Source organism: Ictidomys tridecemlineatus, chromosome 12, assembly GCF_052094955.1.
Source record: "Ictidomys tridecemlineatus isolate mIctTri1 chromosome 12, mIctTri1.hap1, whole genome shotgun sequence".
Taxonomy (NCBI): domain Eukaryota; kingdom Metazoa; phylum Chordata; class Mammalia; order Rodentia; family Sciuridae; genus Ictidomys; species Ictidomys tridecemlineatus.
In genome coordinates, this window is record NC_135488.1 from 63,112,518 (window position 1) to 63,136,537 (window position 24,020).

Below are 24,020 nucleotides of genomic sequence, written 5' to 3' on the forward strand. Positions count from 1 at the left end.
AACTACCCATCTGGCCAATGGTCAGGAGACATCTGAGGAGAGGAGATGGAAGAGCCGGCTGTCTGACCTTGCTTCTAATACTGACCCATGCTCCCACTTCTCAGGACTCAGTTTCTTCTGTGCTGACATTTAGATCTCAGAGCTGTTCTGGAGTCGCACTGTCCAGGAGAACTTTCTGTAATGATGTACCATCCTGTGCCAGCTTGTGCGGCCACTGGGCACTCAAGATGTGGCTGGTCTCACTCGGAACTGAATTCTCTTTATATTACTTTAGATGTCCGTTCAAGTAGCCACATGTGACTAGTGGCTACTGTAGTAGGCAGTGCCCAACTAGAGCCTCAGTCTCCTTGACTGTAAAATGGGACTAATAATAGAGTCCAGCCTTCTAGGGTCACCATGAGGATAAAATGAGATAATACAGATTGTCTCACTTTAGGTTTTGGCACGTGATTAAACAGATTTTAGTGATTCTATCCCCTTTGGGGTCCTGGATCCCCTAATGAGGTGGATAAAACCCAGGACCTTACACCACAATGTAGCCATTACATACCCGCACATGCAAACCACACACGCAGATTACGACGCACTCGCAGTTTGCGCGCTTGTGCGCGCTGCACACACGTGCATAACTTTGCATCCGATTTCAAAAGGCTCTCCTGCAGCTCAGGAGTCTGTTTGAGGACATCCTCAGAATCATGGAAGTCCCTCCCAGCTCTGAAAAGCTCCAAGGCTCTGAGCACACGTTGCTGGTCCACCTCCTCCCCTCCTGCCTCCTGAGGAAACCCTCGGGGCTGAGCAGACGAAGGGCTTGGAAAAACCCTTGCGCATGGAGGGCAGGCCCAGGGCAAGGGCGACAGGACAGATTCCGTGAGCTCATCCCAGCAGCCGTCACCAGAGTTCCCAGAGAGGCCGGTGGCGTCAGGAGGGGGTGACTGGGTGGGAGCCGGCGGTGGTGGCTGCGGCGGCAGCGAGGGGTGTGGGGCAAGGAGAGGGAGGCTGGATGGAACGCGCTATAATAGCGGCTTTGTGCTCCGCTTCCCAACTCCTGGGAACGCCAGGAAGATTATGAAACCCGGTGTCTTTGGGAATGCCAGGATATTAGCTGGAAAAAGAATAATACGAAAATAAAATAATGCTCGGGATGGAGACAGCAGACGATTAGCAGACGGAGCCAGGGCCTCCCGCTCCGCGGAGGGAGCCAGGCTTGGCCCCTGCCGAAGGTTTCAGGGAAAGGCTGCCCGTGCTAATGAGCAGACAGGGCCTCCCTTCCAAGCCGACGTCTTCCAGAAGGGGGCTAGCCAGCCAGGCCCAGCCCTCTGGGGGACACACAGGCCAGGGGAGGGGTAGTGGAAGGCCGTGGGCATCCTCAAGCCTGTCCTTGGGCCCAGACATCAAGGTACCAGAAAGGCTACCAGCCCCCCTCCCACTGTCCTTCCCTGGCTCCTTCAAAGTCTGCCTCCAGTCTCCTCCGCCAGGAAGCCGCCCCTCATCAGTCAGTCAGTCACCCCGGAAGCACGCATCCTCCCCACAGCTCCTCCCTGGAGCTCACTGTGATCATTTCTTGTCCTAATCACACAGGCCCTCCCCCACGGGCCAGATCAGAGGAGCATGAGAATATCATTTCTGTCCCATCAAGGAATAGGGAGAACAGGTCATCTGGTCCTGCCTCCCTATCCAAGATGCTGGCCACATACCTTCAGCCAGGTGTGAACAGGCCCTGCCTCTCTCTCTGTGAAGTGAGACTCTGGGGACCTGCCTGGACACTGAATCAGAGTCTGCATTTTAACAAGATCCCCTGACTGGCTCCTTTGTTCAAGTCAGAGGAGAACTTCTCTACAGGTGTCCCTGTTAACCCTGACCATGACCCTAGGGTGCAGTTCCTTTCATGAGTGAGATAACAGACTCCCTAAACAGCATGAGTGACCTGTCCACAGCCTGTGGGCAGAGGAAGCAGAATTCAGAGCACACCTGCACGCTCAGAAGCGCTGCCCGTCTCACCAAGCTTTCACCAGCACATCAAGAGACGCTGGAGCTGGGCACAGTGGCGCACACCTGTAATCCCAGCAGCTCGGGAGGCTGAGGCAAGAGGATCTCGAGTTCAAAGCCAGTCTCAGCAAAAGTGAGACAGGCCCTGTCTCTAAATAAAATACAATATAGGGTTGGGGATGTGGCTCAGTGGTCCAGTGCTTCTGAGTTCAACCTCCAGTACCCAACCCCACACACACACACACACACACACAAAAAATGACATTGACACTGTGAGCAAGGACCAGCACTCAGGTAAGGCAGCAGGGTCCTGGCACCAGAAAATCTTGGGACCATCTGTCCCAAGATGTGAGATGGGCTTTAGACCCAGTCACTCACTGGGGCATCAGTATGTCCAGGGCAAGGACAGTGGGGCTCAAGGAAAGAGCCCAGACTAGCCCTTGTTGTGGCAGGAAGTGTGTAAAGGTGACTGGGAGAGAGGAGTGTGTTCGTGGGGGGAGGGAGGATGTGTGTTGGGGCTGATAGGGGCTCAGCTCACTCAGAGTATGGTCTAGACAGTTATTGTCAAATGGGCCTGTGTCTCTGTCCAAATGCTGGACACACCTAGGACTTTCCAAAACTCAGCGGTCTTCCCACTCCAGGTATGTGGGATGCACCCTCCCAAACCACTGGCTCCCTCTGTTCTCTGCTGCAGCCCCCATTCTCCCAGGACTCAGAGGACTTGGCGGCGGCCTCTGGCTTCTCCTGCATATTACAGCCACAGCCAGGTCACATTTGAATTGTAATCCATCACTTCCCCTTTGTCGACTTGACACTTGATTGCCACGATGTCTGGTGACATTTTCTCCCACATAATGAATAAAAGAGTTGCTTTCTCCGTTTCTGGGAAAGGCTCCCCCATTCTCCCAGTCATTGAGCCACGAAAGCTTGGCAGCGGGTCCCCAGCCTTCCTCACCTTCCTCCTCCAGGTCCAACCTGTCCCAGCACCCATCCACACTCCCATCCATGAGTCTCGGGGCACCTCTGGCCTTGCACCCCCCCTCCCTTCCTGGCCCCATCCCCTCCCAGCTGATGCTCAGCCCCCACACTCCCACCTCCCTGCCTCAGGCCACCTGGCAGACAGCCGCCAGATCTGTATTCACACAGCACTACCCGTGTGTGTGTCAGGGCCAGCCGAGAACTCACTGTAGCCCCAGGCCCACCAGTGGTGCCCCTCCATCTACCCTTTCATTCTTCCCCTCCTACCACTCCATCTCCCTCTGCCCAAAACTCCTGACGGCCCCGATGGGCATTCTCCCTCTCCACCATGACTGGCGCTCCCAAAGTTCAGTTCTGACCAGAGCACGCCGCTGCCCCACCCCCCACAGTGGCTCCCCACAGCCCACTGAGGAGCACTGCGCTGCTGCCATCTGAGCTCTTTGCCCAGCTCTGTTTTCAGAAGCTCCTCTCTCCTGGCAGTGGTACTGTCCATCATAGAGCAGGGCCACGGACCCGGATGGCCAATCGGAACCCTCCATTCCCCCAGGAGCAGGGCCTGGCTCAGGTACATGACCAGGTGGAGCCAGTCGCTTGGAGACTTTTACTAGCACTTTTGAGAAAGCCGCCCTCTGGGGTCTCCAGCGGGGAGGTGGGCTGTACTAGCTGATGGAGCAGGGCTTCGTGGGCTGTCAGGAGGAGGTCAGCCTCTGGTCACCAGCATCCTCTTTGCCACCAGGGAGATTACAGCCAATATGAGACGAGGCCAAGGCAGGTGCGAGTCCTGGGGACACCATGCGAACCTGGATCTCCTGCCCCCTGACGCCTTGCCTACCTTCTGGGTGCTTCCCGGCTAAGAGGGCCCATAAACCCCCTAGTCTCTTTAGCCCAAATGAGTTGAGTCTCCCTTTGATGGAAGCAAGTCCTGGTTACTCACGGTGTCTGCCTGGCCGAACCAGACCCCGCCTGACCGAGACCCAGGCCTTCCTGGAGGTCTTTTCCCACCATGCTCAGTTGGAGTCACGTGACTGTCCCAGGCCCTGCCCAGTCCTGGGCCAAGCCCTTTCTGACTCAGGACAAAAGGGGTCACCAAACAGCAGCCCTGCTCCCTCCTACCTTGCTCCTGAGCTGGCCTGAGGACCAGTTCAGCAGCCAGAGAGCCCAGGCCCTGCTGTCTCCCCTCAACCTCCCCAAGACTTGGCCCAGGAACTAGAGAGCAGGCTTCCTCTGGAGCCCACGGCTTCTCAGACATGATCTGACCAGTGGAGGGTTTCCGCTCCTCTTCCCATGGCTGGGCCTGGCTCACCATCAAGGCCTGAGAGTGGCAGACCTCTGCTCGCTCCCTCATGGTCACTGCTGGCTTCGACTCCCATCAGATCCTGGGCTCACCCCCTGCAGCCTCTCAGCCCTGGAGTCTAGGCCACACCATGGCTATGTCCTTGGTGTCCATTAGACACACACAGGCACATGTGGCTGGCTTCCCATGGATGGCTTCATGTCCCATCAGCCAGTGCCGCTGTGAGACCTGCTCTCTGGGGTCCCAGCCAGAGCCCCCATGGGGGTCACATGTTCACAATTCGATTTCAGAGGGGGCACCGCCATCAGGCCACTCACTTCCACCCCTGGGAATCTGCAGGGCACAAGCTATATATCACTGGCCTGAGGGTCCCCACTCAGACTCTCCAGGATGCGTCTGCTCATCTCTTTGGGGGAGTCCATCACCCAGACTCTGGGTAATCTGGAACTGATTCCAGTGCCACTGGTTGCAGAACTGCACTCCACGGGCTCAGGTGCTAAAGTTCATCTCTCCCCATGTACCTGAGAAGCCTGTGAGCAGAATCCCTGTCTCAGGACAGCCAAGGGCATCCCAGGGTCACCCGACATCTCTAGCTACTACAGTGTCCTGGGCCTCCCACCTCCAGGCCAACCAGCCTCTTTAAGAAGATCAGGGCCCCTTGGCTGCAGTCCTGCCGGTCAGTGATCAGAAGCGATGGCCCCTCCCTCTCGACTACTTACTACTCAAAGAAGCGGAAAGATGCTATTTTATTTTAGGACAACACCCAGACAGGGTGACTGGCCCATGTCACATCCAAAAAAAAACTAACCTGGGGGCTCCCATGCCCCTCCCCCATCAGCCCCTGGAAAGCCCTGGGAAAGCAAGCCAGACCCCAGACAGGTGCAGCCCCACCTACCAGAGCCCCTTCGAGGGCAAACACAGCCGCAGGCCCCGTCTTCTCCAGTGGCTCCATGCGGCGGCGCCACCGTCGGCGGCGAAAGGCATCCGTCTTGCGATACTCAAGGTGGAACTTCCAGCCAAAGAGAGAGGCATACTCCCAGCCCTCGCCCTCCGCCTCTGCCTGCCTGTGCTGCACGGGAGAACAAGGTGGCTCAGAGGCCAGTTGCTAGGCCTGCGGGGCGTCCAGGACCCAGCTGTGCCTCTCCACCGACTCCCACAGCAGCGCAGACCAGGTAGGAAAACCTGGGAGGGCTGCCTGGAGGAGGAGGGCTTTGAGAAGCATCTGGAGCAATAAGACCTCTAGGTGAGAACATCAGGAGGGGAGAGGAGGCTCCGTGGCTGCCAGGAGAGCCCGCAGGAAGGGAAGGTGATGCAGCAGTGGTGGAAACCCTGGCTCTGGGGCTGCTCGCTGACTTGAATTAGGGGAGGGTTGCATAAATCCAGGGGTTTCTTGTCATTTTCTTTTTTTTCTTCATATTCCCAGCTTATAAAAATAGAAGTGGGCCTGCAGTTCAGAGGCAAAACAAAGATCCTGTTTCCCCAGGAGGTGGGATCCAGGCGAGCTGTGGAGACCCCCTGCACTTGTTCCAAGAGGCCCCTCTCCCAGCCCCAGAGGAAATCTGGACGCCTCTCGCCCCAGCTCCTGGGAGAAAGTAGCCTGAGGCTATCTAGAGCCACAAGCAGTGACAAAGGCCAGTCCTGGAGATCAGCTGCCTCCCCTCCAGGAAGGAGGCAAGGCTAAGGGGCCTGGCCAGGCCCCACCTCTGACAACCAGCCCGTCAGGGAGAGCACTGTGTGCCTGGCTCCCAGCAGCAGCAACAGCTAATTACCAAACGCTCCTTCTTCTCGGACCCAGAGACATTCCTCTTTAGATTCTCAGCTCAAAAGAGAGGAAGGAACCTGGGTCATGCCAAAGGCTACACTTAGTCTGGTAGAAGCCTGATTCTTGGGCCAAAATTCAAAAGTGCACTTGGGAAGGAAGGAGGGAACCAGGAGGGTCCAGGGGAGGCAGGCACTGAGGCCATGCGGAACTTGGGCATCTGTGTGACTCTGGAGCAAGGGCATGTGTCATGTGTGCTCATACGTGTACACTCTGGCCCTGTCTGTGTCCTGTGGGATGGGGTCCTGTCCTTGGGTACATGCTGACGGAGCCCATCCTTATCCCTTCACCAGCCCCCATGCTCGCGCCCTGCAGTCATGTCAGGTGGTTCCAAGTTCCCTGCAGCTGCCTGCATAGAGCCTGCTTAGAGCCACCATGCTGGGGAGGTCTGTATCCCAGCATGCCCCAGCAGCCTTCAGCCAATGACAGACAGCTAGGAAGATGCCAACCCAGCCCCCTTGCCTGTCAGGTGAGGAGGATTCTGGGGTCCAAAGTGGGCCCCTCCCCAAGGCACATCCTTTCCCCTCTCCCTCCTGAGAACACAGTCTTTAGGGCCTGGAGCCAAAGCTATGTCATGGATTCTGCTTCTAGGAAGCTGGGCCTACTCCTGGGGTAGCTCTGCACCTGCTGGGGCTGCAGGGGAACCCTGTATGTGAACCCCTGTGGTAGGCATGCCACGTGGATATGCTGTGTCTGTGGGATCTGCAAACCTAGGTACTAGGAGTCATCTGTACATGTGCTGGATGTGATCACTGAGTGTGTTGGGTGTGATCTGTGAGCAGCTCCAATGAGTCCCAAGTGCCCATGCATGTCACATGCACATCTGCATGTATCTGTGTGTGCACAGATGTCTGCACCTGTACCCCAACCTCCTGCAACCAGGAGCCCCTCTCCCAGTTCCTACCCCCCATCAGCTCACCCTGTTCAGTGCTTCCATCTGGCTGAGGTCCCTCCTGCGCAGGCGGACCCAGCGCCGCCGTCGGTGCGTGTAGTACATCTTCTCGGCAGGGACCCAGTGCCTCGGCTTTCGATCCGGAGGGATAGTGATGCTGTACTCCCAGCCTGGGGGAGGACAACAGTCACCCATTGCCCGATAATTCCCCATCTCTTCTGAGGCCATCTCTTCAACTGGGGCATGCTCACAGACTCAAGCAGCCAGTGACGCTTGGTCCTAATTTGTCACTTGAAGAGGGGCTGGACTACAATGAAAGCCAGTGCTCCAGGCCAAGGGGCTGTGGCACTCAGCAGTCCTCACCAGCACTCCTCAAGCTCACCAGGATGTGGGGGGCTCACCAGGCTGTACAGGTGACCCACCTTGTTCATCGACAGCCCGGTTGAGGTCCGTGGACCATTCCTCATCTTCCCACTTCCACCCCAGTGGGCACTCAATGTCATCCTTCGGAAGCACCTTCTCTCCATTCTAGGGACAAATCAGGAAAGGCAAATGTGAGAAAATCAGACAGACTTCAGCAGGGGCCCAGAAAAGAAGCCCCAGACAGAAGGGCAGAGCCCCCGAGACCCATGTGACTCAGGACTCCTATTCTTCTAGAACCCAGGACGTGGAGACTCAGCAGGTGGGAGCAGGGCAGAAGTTGCCCCGGCCTTCTCTGAGCCATAGGCCCCTCCTGGGGCAGGTGGGGCAGCTCTCCCTAGAGTCCTGGACAGTGGGTCCACCCCCTTACCACATCAGTGTAGTTGTCACTCATGTAGATCCACTGGCCCCCGGGTAGCCGGGTCTGGTTCTCAAACACCTCCTCCACGAAGCTCAGGTGACCAGCATCAGCATCATGGAGCAAGCTACGGGGGAGGCCCGTCAGAACTGCTGCTGCAGAGGCCCCCATCCGCCCATCACCTCCAGGAGAGCACCCTGCCTTGGCCAAGCTGCACATCAGCCTCACTCCAAGACAGACAGAGGGGAGGGTGTGAGAGACCAGAACAAAAGAAGACCCAGGGACACCTCGTGCGTGGCGAAAAGAATATATCACCCAAGATAAAGAAAGAGACGGGGGGCCAGTCAAAGGCATCAAAAGCTGGGTGGGTAGTGAAGCACAACAGATAGTCCTAGAAATATAAGGTGTTATCTAACTGCACACTTAAGATCCGAGTGCTTGACTTTAGATTATATCATTTATTTTTTTTAAAAAATTCCCAAACATCAACCAAACGGGAAGAGAGACAGGGGAAGAGGCAGAGATGGCAACACATGGATGGAGAAAGATGATGTCGATCTGGGAGGGACCACTGGGGGCACATGTGAGCTGCCTGCAACCCAAGAATTATTCCATTCCATGAGGAGCAGAAAGAGCTTGTCCCTGGTGTCACGGAGGACAAGGCCAAGTCAAACGGGGGCTTCGTAACAAAGGGCCTTCTCCGTGTTAGAGAGCTTCCAGAAGGAACACTGTAGAGTGAGCCCAAGTCCTGGGAGAGCCCCAGTTCTAGTGACCAGGGTAGCAGGAGGCAGAGGAGTTGACAGAGCTGGGGACTCTGAGAGAAAGGGCTGGGGCAGAGGTGACGGTGGCTGGTGGGCAGCCCACCCTCACAAGACTACCCTGCCCGCAACTCACGTCTTTTCTGGACACACGAACCAATCTCCAGCCCAGGCCCAGCCAGCAGAGGGGCGGAAGCTGTCTTTGGGTAACTTGATCTTGCCCCTGACATCAGAAAACTTGGGGTAGGTGAGGCCCGTGGTGCCCCAGTTCCCCACCAGGGCCAGCTTGGTCTGGTTCTCATACTGGAGGGAGAAAGAGGAGTACGTTGGGCTGCGGCAGGTCCCGCAGGTTCAGGGGGAGGCAGGGGCCAGCTGGTGGGCACTCACAGTTTCAGCAAAGACAGACAGCTTGCCCTCGGCAAACTGGTTGAACTCCTTCTCATCCACAGAAAGCCCGAACCAGAGCTTGACTCGTATCTGCACAGGCATCCGGGCCCCAGGTACCTTCTCCATGGGATACTAGGCAACAGAGAAGGATAGAAACTCGCATTCCCTTTCAGGATCAGGATGTCCCAACTGGGGTGGGGACTGGGGTCCTCCAGGTTTGGACATACCAGCTCAATAGCCCCTCAATGTTGACCAATGCCTATGGGACAACTTAGAATTTCAGGGAACTGGACTGGAATGGATAAGGACTCTCCCCTGCCAGCGTCCTTCATCTTCCCCTTCTCTCACAGTTCCATTTCCCTCAATCCCATTCTCTTCAGAATAGCACTGTCTTATGGAATCTTCTGCGACAGTGGAAAATAGTTTCTCTCTGCACTGTCCAATAGGGTAGCCACAAGTCCCATGTGGCTAATGAGCACTTGAACTGTGGCTGGTGTGACCGAGGGATTGAATTATTTGATTCAATTAATTTAAATTTAAAGAGCCAGATGTGGCTACCCTCTGAGACAGAACCGTCCTAGAATTTGTCTTTAAAGGAAACACGATGATGACACAGGCCTGGAAGAGGAAGAAATTAAGGCCATTTCATTTCGTTCTCCGTATTTCGTATTTTAGCCAGACGTTAGTGTACCATCTAATACCCCTACATTTTCAAATGCTTATCAGCATGTTAACCACTATTTACGGGTCTTCAAGTGCTTTTAATCCCGAAACCTTCAGACACTCTGCCAAAATTGAATAACCGCAATAACCCAACCTAAAAAAAAATAAACATTTTCTATGATCACTTCACCATTTGACTAAAGCCCAAAGTGAGATGTGGAGTGAGAAACAGAAGTCTCTCACTCTTCGAATAAATAACACCCGGTCCCCATACAGTACCTAGGCCCCATGTGCACGAGCTCAGAAGAGTCTGTCCTCCAGGACAGGGAGTCAAGAGGGAGGAACAGGAAGCACTAGGGGTTCAGACCAAGAGTGGGAAGCCAAGGGCAAGGTCCCCAGCTGGTGGGGAGGGCTGGACCCCTAGCGGGAGTCAGTCCAGCACAGGAAGTGTTGCTGGCCAGGCTTGGGCAGCCACCATCTCACACATCCCAGACCCTCTGCTTCGGTTCATCCTGGTGAAGCCTGAAGGAGCCCCTGATCCCACGTGTCACCCCCTGGAAACCTCCCCACAGCTGATGGCTTCAGCTGTCCTGTCCCGGGGGTGGTTAGCTGCCTTTTCCCCTCCAAACCACCAGCCCCAGGGAGATGGCAGGAATGCCTGGCCCCCCTCCCCCACCCACCCCCAGCTCTCTCCCTTGCCCTCCCCCAGACAGGGCCAGCCTGCCCGACCCAAAATAGCAACAGCAAATAAAGAAATGTCTAGTTTGGGGCTCCTCTCCCTCTCTGCTGGTGCTCATTTTTTCCAACTTTGGTTTAAGTTAAGAAACACCAATGTTTTCTTGGTCTCTGCTGGCTGCCAACATTTTTGTAGAGCTTGCTCAGGAGCTACTGGCGGGCCTCATAAACTCAGTGGGGAAGACTTCGAGAAACAATTCTGTATCTTTCTTTTTTTTTTTTTTTTTTTTCCTTGCTTAGAATCAGGGAAAATTTTCAGTTTGCATTTGGCTGTGGCTACAGGGCCAAGAGGTCAGAGCCAGAACTCAATCTGTCCCAGGAAGGCCCCCAGGTGTGCCTCTGTGTCCACACTTCGACTCTCAGCACACAGCCTTCCCTGGCCAGCCCCCCAGATGGGGCCACTCCTCCATTTCCTCTCCTTTCTGCCCCATGAGCAGAGAACTGGCTTAGGAGGGAGATTCCTGGTCAGACCTAGAGGTTAGGATCACACGAGGGACGTGCCCCAGGTAACATCTGAGCAGACCGTGGGTAGTCCCCTGCCCAACACACACACACACACATACACACACACACACACACATACACACACACACACACACACACACACACACACACACACACAGTCCTCCCTTCTTGGCAAAGCTGGCTTCTCCTCTGAAGTACCCTTGCAGATACGCCCATCCCTGCCCAGGGGTTGGCCTCTAATCCAGGTTCCTATGGAGCATGGGATCTCTACCACAGGAAAAGGGAAGAAGAGGGCAGACACCAATATCCATTGGTCACCTAGGTGCAGCAAGGTCCATTGCCTGGGTTATCTAATTCAGTCCTCAAAACCTATGAAGTTGACAGCCTTATCCTCATGGTATAGGTGAGAAGAAAATGGGAAATTCAGAGAGGTTAGGCAACATGCCCAAGGCCACACAGAGGACCCGTCAGACCTAGAAATAATTGTACACACTGCCCAGCTAAAGCCTGTCATCTCCACCCATACTAGCGAGCAATAAGAATGACTGGCCAGTACATGAAGGGGTCAAGAGCACAGAGGGCTCTACTCAGAAGGTTCAAGGCTAAGGTTGATCAACAATGACTTACTGAAAGAGATGAGGTGGGAGGAGAGATGTGGGGAAGCAAAGGGGCTATGGGAAGTTGGACCAGGCTGGGGTAAAGGAGGCAGCTGAGGCTGGCTAGGCCCTGACTGCAGACGGAACAGGAAGAGGCAGAGTAGGCCTACTTCCTGGCCATTCAGCCTCTAGCAGGGCAGCCTGAATGGCAGCTTCACAGAGGGGCCTTCCCCTTGGGCCTGCAGGGCCACAGCTCAGGGGGGAATTCCCACTGTGTTCTGACCACCAGGCCACAGTCCCCTGACCAAAACAGCCTTGGCCCTGGGTCCCCATATTAACCCAGGAGGGTAAGCGGCCTCTCCCCAAACACTGGGTCACCTCCCTATCACCAAGGCTGGTGGGTCCCCCAAGAGAAGATGCGGAGGGAGCAGGCTGGGGTGCTAGAAGAGGAGGAAAGGAAGGAGAGGGCAGGCTGGGTGAGACTGAGGGCAGGAGTCCTTGCTCCCTCTGAGGGTTCTGAGTCACAGGCACAACCCAAGCCCCAGACACCAACCTTCCCAGCAGTGAAGAACTTGAACCCCAGCAGGGCTCCCTCTGGAGTAGAGGCGGGGAGTCGTGCAGGGTGTGCAGCGAGAGGTCTGTGCCAGGATGTGGACAGCTGGTGGCCAGGCCCTCTCTACAAGGGACCTGCCCTACAGGGCAAGAACAGCCTCAGAGATCTGCAACCCGCCCTCACAGCCTGGGGCCACAGACTCCTCCTCATTCATTCCCAGGGGCCTATGATTCCAGCTCCAACGTTCGCACCTTCTAGACCATAAGCATGGATTCTGGGGACTTTGTGAGGAACAGAGGAAAACCAAAAGTCATTTTGACCAAAGTGCCTTCTCTTCCAGGACCAGAACCCCAGGTCCAGGACAGGAACAGGAAAGGGATGAAGTAGGAGGAAAGCTTTGAGTTGAGAACTGCGATCCTGACCTGGAGAGAGGAAAACTCACTTTCAGAAAAATGGTCTGCAGCTTCCCACAATTCTTGCCACAGTAGCTGGCCCCGCGTCGGGAAAAGAGGACTTCATGAGCCGGCACCCGCTGGTAGGCTACACGCTTGTCTCCCTGCAGCATCCAGATGATGATGTCCGGCAAGCTGTTCTGGGGCTGGAGAAAAGGTGGCCGTCAGGGTGGCTGGCGACAGTGACCAGTGACATGCCCAGGCCCACACCTCACAGTGGCACAGCACTGTGAGCTGACCTCTAACTCAGAGGCCGCAAGACCTCTCCTCAGCAGCCTCCATCCACACACCACCAACTCCTGGACTTCCCTTTGACCTCCAGGGCTGGCTGAGTCTCCAGTGGCTTGCATCCCCCAGAGAACAGGGCATGAGGCTGCCCCCAGCTCCCACCAGAAGCAGAACATAGGTTCCCAGGAAGAGTCACTCCTGGCTGGGGCCAGAGCGTCAGTTCTTACATCCCATCTACTGGGCAGATGTTCTTGGGGATGAGTATTGCACTTCAGGGTCCAGACTCCCCTCCCTCAACCCAGAGGGTAGCAGCAAATCCATAGAAGGTGCACATCTTCCCAGGGGGCACTCCTCCCTCTAACAGGGGACCCTTGAGGCCTGGTCTGGAACAGAAGGACTAACTTGAAACAGAACGGTCAGGCTCTGGGCCCTGGAGGCTTCTAGCCATGAGGGACAACTGCCCGTTGCACACTCTGGAGAAAGCACTGGTTGGGAAAGGGTTCATCTGCTTCCAAGGATGGTGAGCCACGGGGCTGGCTCTCTACCCAGGTCTGTTGCTGAAGATCCATGCTCCTGGGGCACTCACTAACCTGTCACATGCACTGTTTCACTTAATCCCTGCGACAGCCCAGGTGGCAGGAAGAGTTTCCCCATTTGACAGGTGAGAAAAATCGGGCTTAGAGAGGTTAGGAGACAACTCAGGTTTTTCTGCCTCCAGACATGTGTTCCCAACTACCATGCCAGGGGTTCAAAGTGTGTCCCCCAGGAGCAGCAGGAGTTCCCAGGATCTTGTTAGAAACACAAATTCTCAGGCTCCTTCCCAGACCTGGGGTGAAGGGGTCAGGAACCCTGGAGCTTCTGATGCATACACAAGTCTGAGCAGAGCTCTCCCTCCAGCTCCCTTACAGTAAGAGCTCCCATTTGACCTTAATCCTCCCAGCTATATTCTAATCTGTGCTCTGTTCAGCATCAGCCTAGGGCAAGACTATAGATGCAGCCAGAGACCAAACCTCAGGATGGTCCCCACCACTGTGACAGGCTGGTCAATGGCTGAGACAGCATGTCCCCAAGGAACTGGCCACGTGTCGGCTGGCCACCCAGGGAGGCATCCAGGGCCCAGCACCCCTTCCTAAACAGCCTTCCCCACTTCCTCTTGTCAACCTGCTGCTCCAGAAGGCCCTCTGCCAGCCTGCCCTTCTAGAGACATCCCTTCTCACCACCTCCATCTCCTTCTTGGGGATCCCACATGGCTCTGGTCAGAGTGGGCAGCAACTGTGTCTGCCCATGACCTGTAAGCAGATCCTTCTCATTCTCAACAAACCCCTGGCTTGCCTGCCTGTCCAGGAACTCAGTAGATACATCTGGCCTCACAGACCAGGGGAAGGGTATGCATGTTGGGAAAGGGTGCCCCAAAGATAAACTGGAGCCAATTCTAAGATACAACAAAGTTCAGAGTTACAGCAATCCATCCTCCCCAGGTCTGGGGCTCAAAGGCATCTAGGAGAGCAGGAAACACTGGGCCTGTGAGAGGCAGGTTGGAAACCAGGTACAGACGGTACTGGTTGGCAGGAAGAAGTCAGGTCCCTGAAGAAGCAGGCCCAGCACCAGAACTAGAGCCAGACACCATGGATTCTGGTCATAGCACTGTCTCTACCATCCTTTAGTGTGTTGGGGGCATTTATTGAGCACCTCCTATATACCTGGCTCTGTGCTGTGCCCCATAACACCCAGAATCCTGTTGTATCCTCTCCTCTTCTTCTGCAAATGGCAATATTGAGTCTCAAAGAGATTGGGTCCTCTGCCTAAGGTCTCCTCCCAGCAGTGGAGCCAAGGTTGGATCATGCTCCAGACAGTGTCCACCCCCCACACCCAGTTCCAATGTTCCAGGCAATAGGACAGCAAAGGAAAGCAGCAGCACCCTGCAGGGTTAACTACCTCCTCTGCCAGGACGCGGAGACGCAGGAGCCAGTCCTCAGCCTGCTCCAGGGCAGCGGAGAGCTCAATTTGTCCAAGCTTCAGGGCCAGTGCAGCCTCAGTGATTTGGCTCAGGTGGCGGGTACGCAGTCGGAACAGGTACTGGTCCAGGTGGGTGGCAGAAGGTATCTCATGGACATCACTCAGGGGCTGGCTGTGAGAGACAAAAGGCCAAAGCTGCCCCAGGTCCAAGCACACATATGTGTGTACACACAAGTACACACGTTCACAGCCCCACAACAGAAGGCCTGTCTGCGCAGTGCCTTCTCCAGCCTCATCGACATGAATGGCCCCCTCTGTGACCCTCAGCTCCTCCAGGAAGCTTCCCCAAACCCGTCTGCCCTCTACCTCCCACTCCGAAGCCTGAAGCCCTTTATTCTGGGGCCACCTGTTTGGGGCTCACCCTCAACCCTCAGTCTGATGAGTGCCTTTGCCTGGGTGTCCCCTCTCCACCCATGACTGCAAGCTCTCAGAGGACCCAGAGGGTCTGTCCTGTCCCTGCATTCTCCTAGGCAGAGGCCCCAACACTAAGTTGCCCTACACTGAAACAAATCGTTTCTGCGTTGTGCACACACTTTCTCCAAGAGAGAAATTTATGAACCCCTGACAAGCCACTGCAGACTCTGTGGGGAGGCCCGCCACCAATAATACAGATGTGTCCACCCGGGGCGGCCCACAACACCCCTCCCAGACGCTCTGCCTGGGGAAGTTTTAGGAGAGGTGGTGGGGCTACATGCAGCCCTCATAACACTGCCCTGAGCCCCAAGTGTGGAGTTAGGCTGAAACTCAACCTCTGACATGCGCACGCATACATATACCCACATCCCGCAGGGGCTCCCTAAAAGTCCTTCCTAGGGCTGCTCCACATCGCTCCAAGTCTCAGGTCCCTCCACCAGCCAGGGTCACGCAGGATCGCAGGATTGGATCGGGTGGGGGCGTCTACGCGCTCCTACACCAAGGAGACCCCCTCTGGCCGGTCCCTGCTGGAGCATGGGGGTGCCCCGCCCCCACCCCACCCCCGGGCGAGCCCTGGACTCCCCAACAGGACATTAGTCAAAGCCGCCAGGTCTGCTCCCACCGCTCGCTTGCAGCGCCCCCTCCTTCTCCCCTCCCCGCAGCGTCTCGACTCCCGGCTCCCGGCTGATTTATTTTTCTGCCAATTTCCCCGAGCTATGCAGAACCAATTACCGCCGGAGCGCAGCGGCACCGCCGCCGCCAGATCCACCACTCTGGCAGCCCTCGGCGCACTACATTTTTCCTGTTATTTTTTTTAATTGAATTTTTAGGGTGGGGGGGGGGAGCAGGAGGCGAACTCCTTCTCGGGGAAACTTAAGCCCCGGGGCCTGTCTCAGGTCACGTACTGCACACCCTGTAGTAATATAATATTTACTGCCCCGAGGGTGCCGCGGACGGGGCTGCCCGGGCCGGCTGGCCGGGTGAGGCCCCGGAGCGGGGCTGGGGGCGGCGGGCGACAGGGTACGAGAGCCGCAAGCCAACTGGGGTGATTTATGCGCCCAGCCTGGGTCGGAAGCTGGGAGGGACTGTGCTCCAGACCACCAGAGGGAGATTTTCATGGTAGCCCCAGCCTGGCCCAAATCCCCGAGAAGCAGGCGGGACCCGTGAAGCGCCACTAAGGAGATGCTCCCACCCTGGGAAAGCCCAAGGCAGGCGATACAGAAAGAAGGGGAGACAGGCAAGTCGAGGCAATGGGGTGCTACACCCCAGCCTTAAAACAATGGCAGACGCCCCGCTGCCTCTGGCTGACTTGGAAATCAACCTTGAGTGGCCCTGAGCGCAGGGATCTGCTAGGAAGAGACCAGAGCTGGCTGCTCACAAGTTGCTTGCTGCCTGCCCTTGCAGGATCAAGTGGGTGACTGTAGGGGAACAGCCACCAGGAGGGCAGTGTGCAGCCTGAGAGATGAACTGGCTTGGGGTCATTCCTTTCACTCTGAGCAATGGTGCTGCTGGGCCTCAGCTGAGCTGAAGGCTACCCAGAGAGGAGACCCCGCCCTGCTCTCTCCAGGGGAGAAACCAGAGAGGGGTCTCCAGCCCCACAGAGCAGCCTATAGAGTCAGGAGTCCCTCCTGGAAGAAGTGGTTCCCACCTGCACCTTGGAGGGCGCACCTTGGAGGGCAACAGGAGCTACTCAGGCTCAGCTGAGTGGGAAGAGCTTTGGGCACAGAGGCAAGGAGAACATGTGTGGGTGGGGAGGGGATGCACAGAGATGCAAAAGGACGGGGATCCATGAGGCAGATGGTGGGGACAGAAAGGGGTGCTCACTAGGGTGAGGGCTGAGACTTTCTCCGAAATGTAGTAGGAGCCACAATGTAGTAGGAGCCACTGCGGGGGGCTGCCGAGGAGGTGGGCATGGCACCATCCTGAAGACAATAAGGGAGGAGGCTGGAGGGGAAGAAAGGAAGGAGGAAGGACGCGGAGAGGCAGAGTGACGACTAGTGGGGGGAGAGAGGAAGGGGGACACTCAGAGCTGGCCCAGTACCCAGCATGGGTTCTGGGAATGATGAATCCAGAAGAAGACACAAGGGGTGGGGTGATAAAGTGTGCCCGGGGCCTGAACAGCCACAGACACAGCACGGCTGTTGGGGCCATGGGTCTAGAGGTCAGAGGAGAAGGCTGGCCAGAAAATACAAAGTGGACTCCGTTAGCCCAGAGAGAGAGCTGGCTGGGCCTGGGCTGGAACAAGGGGCACTGATGCTGGAGATGGGGGCAGCTCCGCTGAGAGAATCGGCGAGCAGCTGTGGTCAGCTCTGGCACCCTGGCTTGGGGACGAGGTAGCTGGATACCTTGCTTGTCAGCTGGGTCTGTGCTCAGTGGCAGAGCAGGAGGAAGGCCTCTCACTGAGGCCCCAGGGCTGCTCCGTAACATCAGGGGAGGCCTGAAAGAATCAGTCCTGATGCCTGAATTCCTCCTCTGGAGACCCACTTGTGTGCATTCCCAGGAGGTTGGGAACCCAGCTCCCCTCCCAAGCTCCTGAGCTGGTACCCATATCCCTGGAAGGACCTGGCCACCCTGCTACCCCCAGGGTAGAAACTCCAAGGGCCAGATATGGCAGAAGTGCTTTCAGCCAAATCCTCCAAAGAGCAGAGTTCAGAGGAGGGCACTTCAGGCAGTCCAGGACCTGGGTTTCAAATGTTCCAGGCACCGTAGACCTGCCAAGGTCTGCCCCTTTTGAGTCAGGAGAAGCACTACAGGGGAAACTCTAGTCCTGTCCCCCTAGCCCCCAGGCTGTGCCATGGGACACATTCTGCAGGTGTGAGCTGGTGGGATACAGGGACCGCCTGTGAGCCCACCCCACAGCTGCAGCCCACCCCTGTGCTGACCATGCCTTGCATGCCCTGCCAGCCCATCTCATCTTCCTCCTCCCAGACCCCAAGCCAGGTTCCTCACAGATGTCCTCCCCTGCACACCGCCTGTCCTGAAACCTCATCGCCCCTCTGCCTGCTTCTCACTTCCTAGAGAATGGCCCCAACACCCACACAGCTGCCCTTCCCAGAGCAGGGGTCCTTTCTGGACCCTTCTTTGGCCTCCATATCCAATCCACTGTCAAATTCTGTCCGTGATAGAACAGTACACCAAGGGGCTCCCCCACATACATGGCATGTGAATCTGGGCAGTTAATCAACCTCCCCATGACTCAGTTTCCTCATGGGCACGATGGGGATCATTCTGCTTCCTACTGTGATGATTAGTTAATACATGCAAAAACCCTGAGAATGGTGCCTGGCACGACAGGAGGCTGTCATCACAGTGCCTCCTAGAGTGTCCACGCTGCCCCCTGCTTCCCTCGGGCCCCACCTATCCCAGCCTAGGACCTCAGTGGCCTTGTCACAACTCACCCACACAGCCTTATGTCCACTCTCCCTTCACCTGGGCCCCCAGCACCCACATGTCACCACCACCACCACCACTCCATCCTCATCCTACAGCCAGAACGAACATCCAAATCCCAGCCCCTATCGCCAACCACCTGAGCTCCAGCAGGCCCCTCAGGCCCACCCTGTGGGGCATCAGCTTCTCCCTCACACCCCTGGAGGCAGCCTGGTTCCAGCTTCTGAAGTTCAGGCTTCTGAGTCTCTGCTTGGGCAGTCCCCTCTCCTCCCCCTCCAGGTTCACATGGGCCAGCCCTGCTCTGGGAAGCTTCCCTGGACGGGATTTGTTGGAATTAGATGCACCTGCTCAGAGCTGCCACAGCGCGGGCTCTCCCTCCCAGGCACGCTCACTTCATGTTTCATTTTTGCATCCATCACCCCCGCAGAGGGCTGACATTGCGCCTTGTCAATGTGCTTGGCACTCAGCCTGCCAGGCTTCCAGAAGCTTCGGAGAATGGATGAATGACCTGTCTGGAATTCCACCCGCCCACATGAGGGGGAGTCTTGGGGTAATACTTTGATAAAGATACACTTCCTCACGGGGTATAAAGGACCGGAAGGGGCGCTGTGGCAGGCGGCATGGTTGCCAGGGTCCCCGCACAGGAGCTGTCGGGGAGGGTGATGAGTGAGGCCCAGAGGGGGAGGGGCACAGGCGACATTTGCACATACTCACACTTAACCCCACAGAAAGGAGAAGGGCAACTGCTTATTAAGGCCATTTAACAGCTGAGAAACTGAGGTCCGGAGAAGTGGCGCTACCTAAAGTCACAAAGCTAGTTAAAGGGACCAGGACCTAGGTCTCCAGCCATCTCTTCTTCTGAACAATAATGACAGCTACCGAGATTAAGTTCTTCCTAACTTCCTGGCACTTTCTCTACAAGATGTTACAAACTTATTATAAAGTTAGTTATTCTTCATGGTAAGTTGAAGTTCAAAGCTCCCTTTGGAGTGGCTCTCCCAAACCCAGCCAGCAGTTGAAAAGATGCTGGGATGTGTCCCCTCTGCTGGGCCTCGGCACCTCTGTTCTCCATCACTCCCAAGACCCCCTCTTCCTGAAGTTGACAATCAGTCGTGTCAATAGAAGGCTAAACAGAAACTGTGGTCCCGACATGGCCTTGGGGGAAGGAGGGGCGCCGTTCCCCCACCCCCGCCCCCACCCTCCACCAGCTTCTCCTGGAGATTCCATCAGGGAAATAAGAGGTCGGGGATCAGAGACACAATGCTCCCCATTCAGGTGAGCAGGGCCGCCCCCGCCCACAGCTGCCGCTGCTGCGGGAGATTTATGACCTGCTCTAAATGTCACCTTTTCAACTCCCCGCGCGCTGACTCTACCACCTTTGGACTCAGCACGGGCCGGACTGCTGGCCAAGCGTGGCTGGGAGACGTGCGGCCACTCACTGCCACACACGAACACTCCCGGGGAACTGGTCCTGCCGAGCAGGCACCATGGGCATCAGGTACCCCCTACCTGCAGTCTGCAATGAGCTCATCCATCAGCTGAGTCACCAGGGAGTCCATGTCCTCACTGGAACACTGGGCCTTCAGGGCCAGGTGGACCTGCTCCAGGCCAGCTTCCTGTGGAACAGGCGGGCAAGGGTCAGGAGTGTCACCATGGAACAGAAGGTATATACTGGACCCAACTCCCAGGCCCTGAACCAAAAAGGATTAAACAGAGAAAGCAGAGCCCAGACCCAACCAACCAGCACTGGCCTGGCCCAAGAACCTTCCGGATTCCCCACAATTCCCAAGGTGGAAACTTCAGCCCCACACAGACGCGAGAAGCTCACGTGCCCTCTGTGGCCCTCAATGGATCGGAATGCAGCCTGCTCCTCACCCAGCACCTTCCAGCCAGGTCTGACTTCCCATGGGCGAGTGGCCCTCTCTGAGCCTGGAACCTCTTTCCTTTGAAGGTTTCTACTACTGACCCCCAGGAGCAGTTCAGCTACCTCCAATCACGGGGAGGCCTTCTCCAAACCCCCTTGGCCTGGACTTTGGCTGAACTTCACCTCGCCCCCTCCTGGCGCTCTTCCCCAGACCTCTCCATGGGTTCAGCCCCAAGCCAGAAGGTGGAGATTGTTCTTGGAACACGTCGTCAGGCCCAAGACTGTCCCTCAGTCCACCATGCATCCCTCCCCATCCATCAGCCTTCTTGAAGGGTACTTTGGCCCAGCACCACCAGCCTAAGGATGGACACTAGATAGATAGAAAACACAGTCCCTGCTCTCTTGAAGTCTGCAGACAATGACAGATCAGAACAGTCGTTTCTTATTCCCTGTCAACTCTGAATTCTCCTCCTCTTGGTCTTTGCTGGTCTTCCTTCCCCCTAGAACCACCAGTCTCAAGGAAGTGATAGGCACTATGGTGGCTCACCTTGGCCTGCACTCCTTCCAGCCCCTCTTTCCACCTGTGCTCATCCACAGATATGCCCAGACCTCTCCAACCGCCTTCTCCCCTCCCTTGGCCTCCCGGGACCCCATCTGAGCTCCCACTTCCCATGTCCTCCCACTGGACAGGGGCCCTTCGAGTGCCTGCCACACCTCCCGGTGCTCCCCGGCAGCTCTCCTCTGAGCCCCACGCCTCTCCCTCTGCCACCCTGAAGCTTCAGGGTGAGAGGCTTGTAGAGCCCTCACCCTCCTTTACCACACCAGTCTCCTGAGGATGGGGCAGCTCTCTGTTCACTTTGAGTTTCTGGCTTCTAGCAAGAAGTTTCTAGCACCAGCTCTTGGGTGTGCTGAGTCAAAAGGCATCTGATGTGGATCAGCGCTGAGCTCTGTCCTTCTCAGCCCTCTCCTGTCTGTCTGTCTGTCTCTCCCCCTCCCTCTCTCTTTCTCTGTTTTCTCCCACATCAGACTGGTGCTTCCCAGAACTGTTGTGACCTCCTCCTCCCAGCATGCAGGACAGGACCACAAGCCTAACTTTGCAGGACACAGAGAGGACTGGGCATAGTAGTGTGTGTGTGTGTGTGTGTGTGTGTGTGCGCACACACGCACACATACATACGCAGACACACTGCCGGTGGACAAGTCTGCAGACACCCAGGGCAGGGCAGGGGCCATGCACATAGCTTGAGGCAGGCCTCCACTCACCAGTCGGTCAGCAATCCTGAGCAGCTGGTTCTGAGTCTCCACTCTGTGACTAATGTCCTCCCAGTAGGATGACAGCACCACCACAGGCTTCACGTTGCCCCAGGGTAAGTAGTAGTAGTGGCACCCTGGAGGGCAGAGGGGGTTGAGTACCAGGCAGAAGCCAAGGGCAGGTGGCACACAGCTCTGCAGAGCTCAGACCCCCGGACACTCAGGGCTGCAACTGGCATCACTGGGAAGGGTACCAAGGGTGTGAGGGAGACAGGTGCCGGTTCCCCCTTCCCTCCTAAGAACCCCCTGGGACACACATGGTGTGATCTGTGTTCCCCAACATCCAAACCAGCTGCCTGAGCTCCCCCAGTCAGCTGTGGTTCCCTGGGGCTCCTGAGCACATCAAACAGAGGGGTGGTTAGCAGGCCCCGCAGGGAAATCCCAGCCCACATCTCCCAAGTCTCCAAGCCAAGCTCAGCAGACTCCGAATGGCGTATAATGATGGGGTTGGGTCAGGATCAATGAACCACAGCTACTTCAGGAGTCGGGCTGTGGGCTCTGGCAGCGGGGCCCCACCTGCAGAGGCACCGCGGGAGGCAGCACAGGCAGCAGAGCTGGGGTCACCCCAAACAGTCTGCCAGGGCCGGTGCCTGGAGCCTCCCGCAGCCTTGCACAGGAGGCAGGACTCGGGGTGCGGCCTCCGCTCTGTGATCCAGGTCTCATCCAGGAGCCAAATCTCGGGCCTCACCGTCAAAGACCGCCCGGCTGTACTGGGTGGTGGAAGCCAGCGGCAGGCAGGTGTTGTCGAACTTGTTCCCGTAGTTCCCGATGCTGACCTCAAACTGGATGGCATCGTCCACGTCCTGCAGCATGGAAGCCGAGTAGAAGGCGGCAAAGAGGGAGTACTTGCGCCTCCGGAGGTACTTCTGAGGGCAGAGAGCGGGCAGGAGGGTCACGATGAAGACACCCAAAGTAAAGGAGGGTCACGTGTCTGGCAGGCCCTGGCCGTGACCAGCACCCGGAGACTCCAGGCTGGACTGATGACGGGCAAATCGGTCCAACTCAGAAACAGCATCGAGCTTTGGTTACTGACTGAATGAACGCATGCCAGGTCTGTGTGTTTGGCCACATTTTCCCAATAAGATCTGCTCCCCCAAGGTCGTGCTGCTCCTTAATCCGAACCAGCAGCAACGGCATCACCACGTCAGCCAAGTAAGGGCTCCCGCGGTGCCCCTCGGGGCAGCCTGGAACCACCCCCGCCACTCAGTGAGTTTAACGCTCTAAACCACCAGGTCACTGCCCAGAGCTCCTGCCCCCCACCACGCCAGCCAGCTCTGCGGCACTCTCGGCCACAGGCTTGGGAGCAGTGAATCTCACTGTCCTCTCTCGGAACAGGGCTGAGGACATGGTAGGCACTCAGTCACATGTGACTTGAACCAACGTGACTTTTTGATTCCCTTCATGGCAGAGCGAAGAGGGATTAAACTACTATCAGGTTTTAGGAGCATGTTGAGAGCAAGTGCTTCTTGCATGCATACATTAGTTCACGTGTTCCCACAATCTTGTCATTATTATGCCCACCTTACAGAGAGGAAAACTGATACAGCTGGTAAGTGGTAGAGCCAGGACTCAGGGGCCCAGTTCTACCATTGGTTGCTCTGATATATCTGAGCCTCAGTTTCCTCCTCTATAAAATGGAGGCAATAACAACGGGGACCTCACAGGGTTCTAGGAAGACTTGGGGACATCAGAAGGATCGCTAGCACGATATCTGACACATGGTCATTGTTTAGTCGACTTCAAATGTCTACATCATTATTACAGAACAGCGGCTCATTTTGCATTGAGCTCTGGGCTTTCCGTACATTTTCATTTTTCTTCTTTAAGCCTCTGAACATTCCTCCCAGGGCGCGGGGTAGGTGTTGAATGATTCCTGGTTGACACCCGAGATGCTGAGGCCCAGAGAGGTGAAGGCCCGATGAGCATGAGGCAGAACGGAGTCCTCCCCCTGCCATGACACCCACTTGGTCACCTTGCCCTGTCCGTCCCCAGCAGGGACCCGCCCTTCTCCCAGAGTGCCCCTCACCTCCACCCGGAGGATGTCGTCCGCGGGGAGGTCCTCCACCTTCTGCTCACTGTGCTGCTCTACCAGCCTGGTCTCCAGGGACACCAGAAGCCGGCCTCGGTAGGCCACGCCCTCCCCCTGTGAGGGGAGGTCGGTCACAAAGATGAGGGGTCAAGGGGGGGAGGAAGAGAAGGAAAGGGGGACTATCTAGCACTCAGTTCACCTCCCAGGAGATTCCTGGGCCAACCCGTGACTGTAGGTGAGGATGTCACGGCCCAGAGAGTTCCGGGACTCTGCCAAGTCACCGAGCAGATGGTCTGTGCCAGCCTCCAACCAACCCCAGGGGGTAAAACCTGAGAGGGGTGTGGCCTGAGTGTCTAAGGGACCAGGACCGTGAAAAGATCAGAGCGCTCCTGAGGCACAGGCAGAGGGGGAC

The 24,020-nt window shown here is 56.6% G+C and overlaps 1 protein-coding gene across 20 annotated transcripts in view; it reads right to left on the reverse strand.

The window, feature by feature from the left end:
• The window catches only part of Dysf (dysferlin), a 204,689-nt gene that overhangs the window by 93,965 nt on the left and 86,704 nt on the right, over positions 1–24,020 (reverse strand). For all 20 annotated transcript variants that reach the window (XM_078029034.1, XM_078029038.1, XM_005322138.5 and 17 more), the window contains 12 exons: positions 23,606–23,722; positions 22,268–22,445; positions 21,532–21,656; positions 19,914–20,020; positions 14,520–14,712; positions 12,347–12,502; positions 8,893–9,024; positions 8,642–8,808; positions 7,760–7,874; positions 7,392–7,497; positions 6,997–7,139; positions 5,154–5,327 (listed from right to left, as the gene is read on the reverse strand). In XM_078029034.1, the coding sequence (XP_077885160.1) occupies positions 5,154–5,327; positions 6,997–7,139; positions 7,392–7,497; positions 7,760–7,874; positions 8,642–8,808; positions 8,893–9,024; positions 12,347–12,502; positions 14,520–14,712; positions 19,914–20,020; positions 21,532–21,656; positions 22,268–22,445; positions 23,606–23,722 (1,713 nt within the window). The remainder of the gene's footprint in view (positions 1–5,153; positions 5,328–6,996; positions 7,140–7,391; positions 7,498–7,759; positions 7,875–8,641; positions 8,809–8,892; positions 9,025–12,346; positions 12,503–14,519; positions 14,713–19,913; positions 20,021–21,531; positions 21,657–22,267; positions 22,446–23,605; positions 23,723–24,020) is intronic.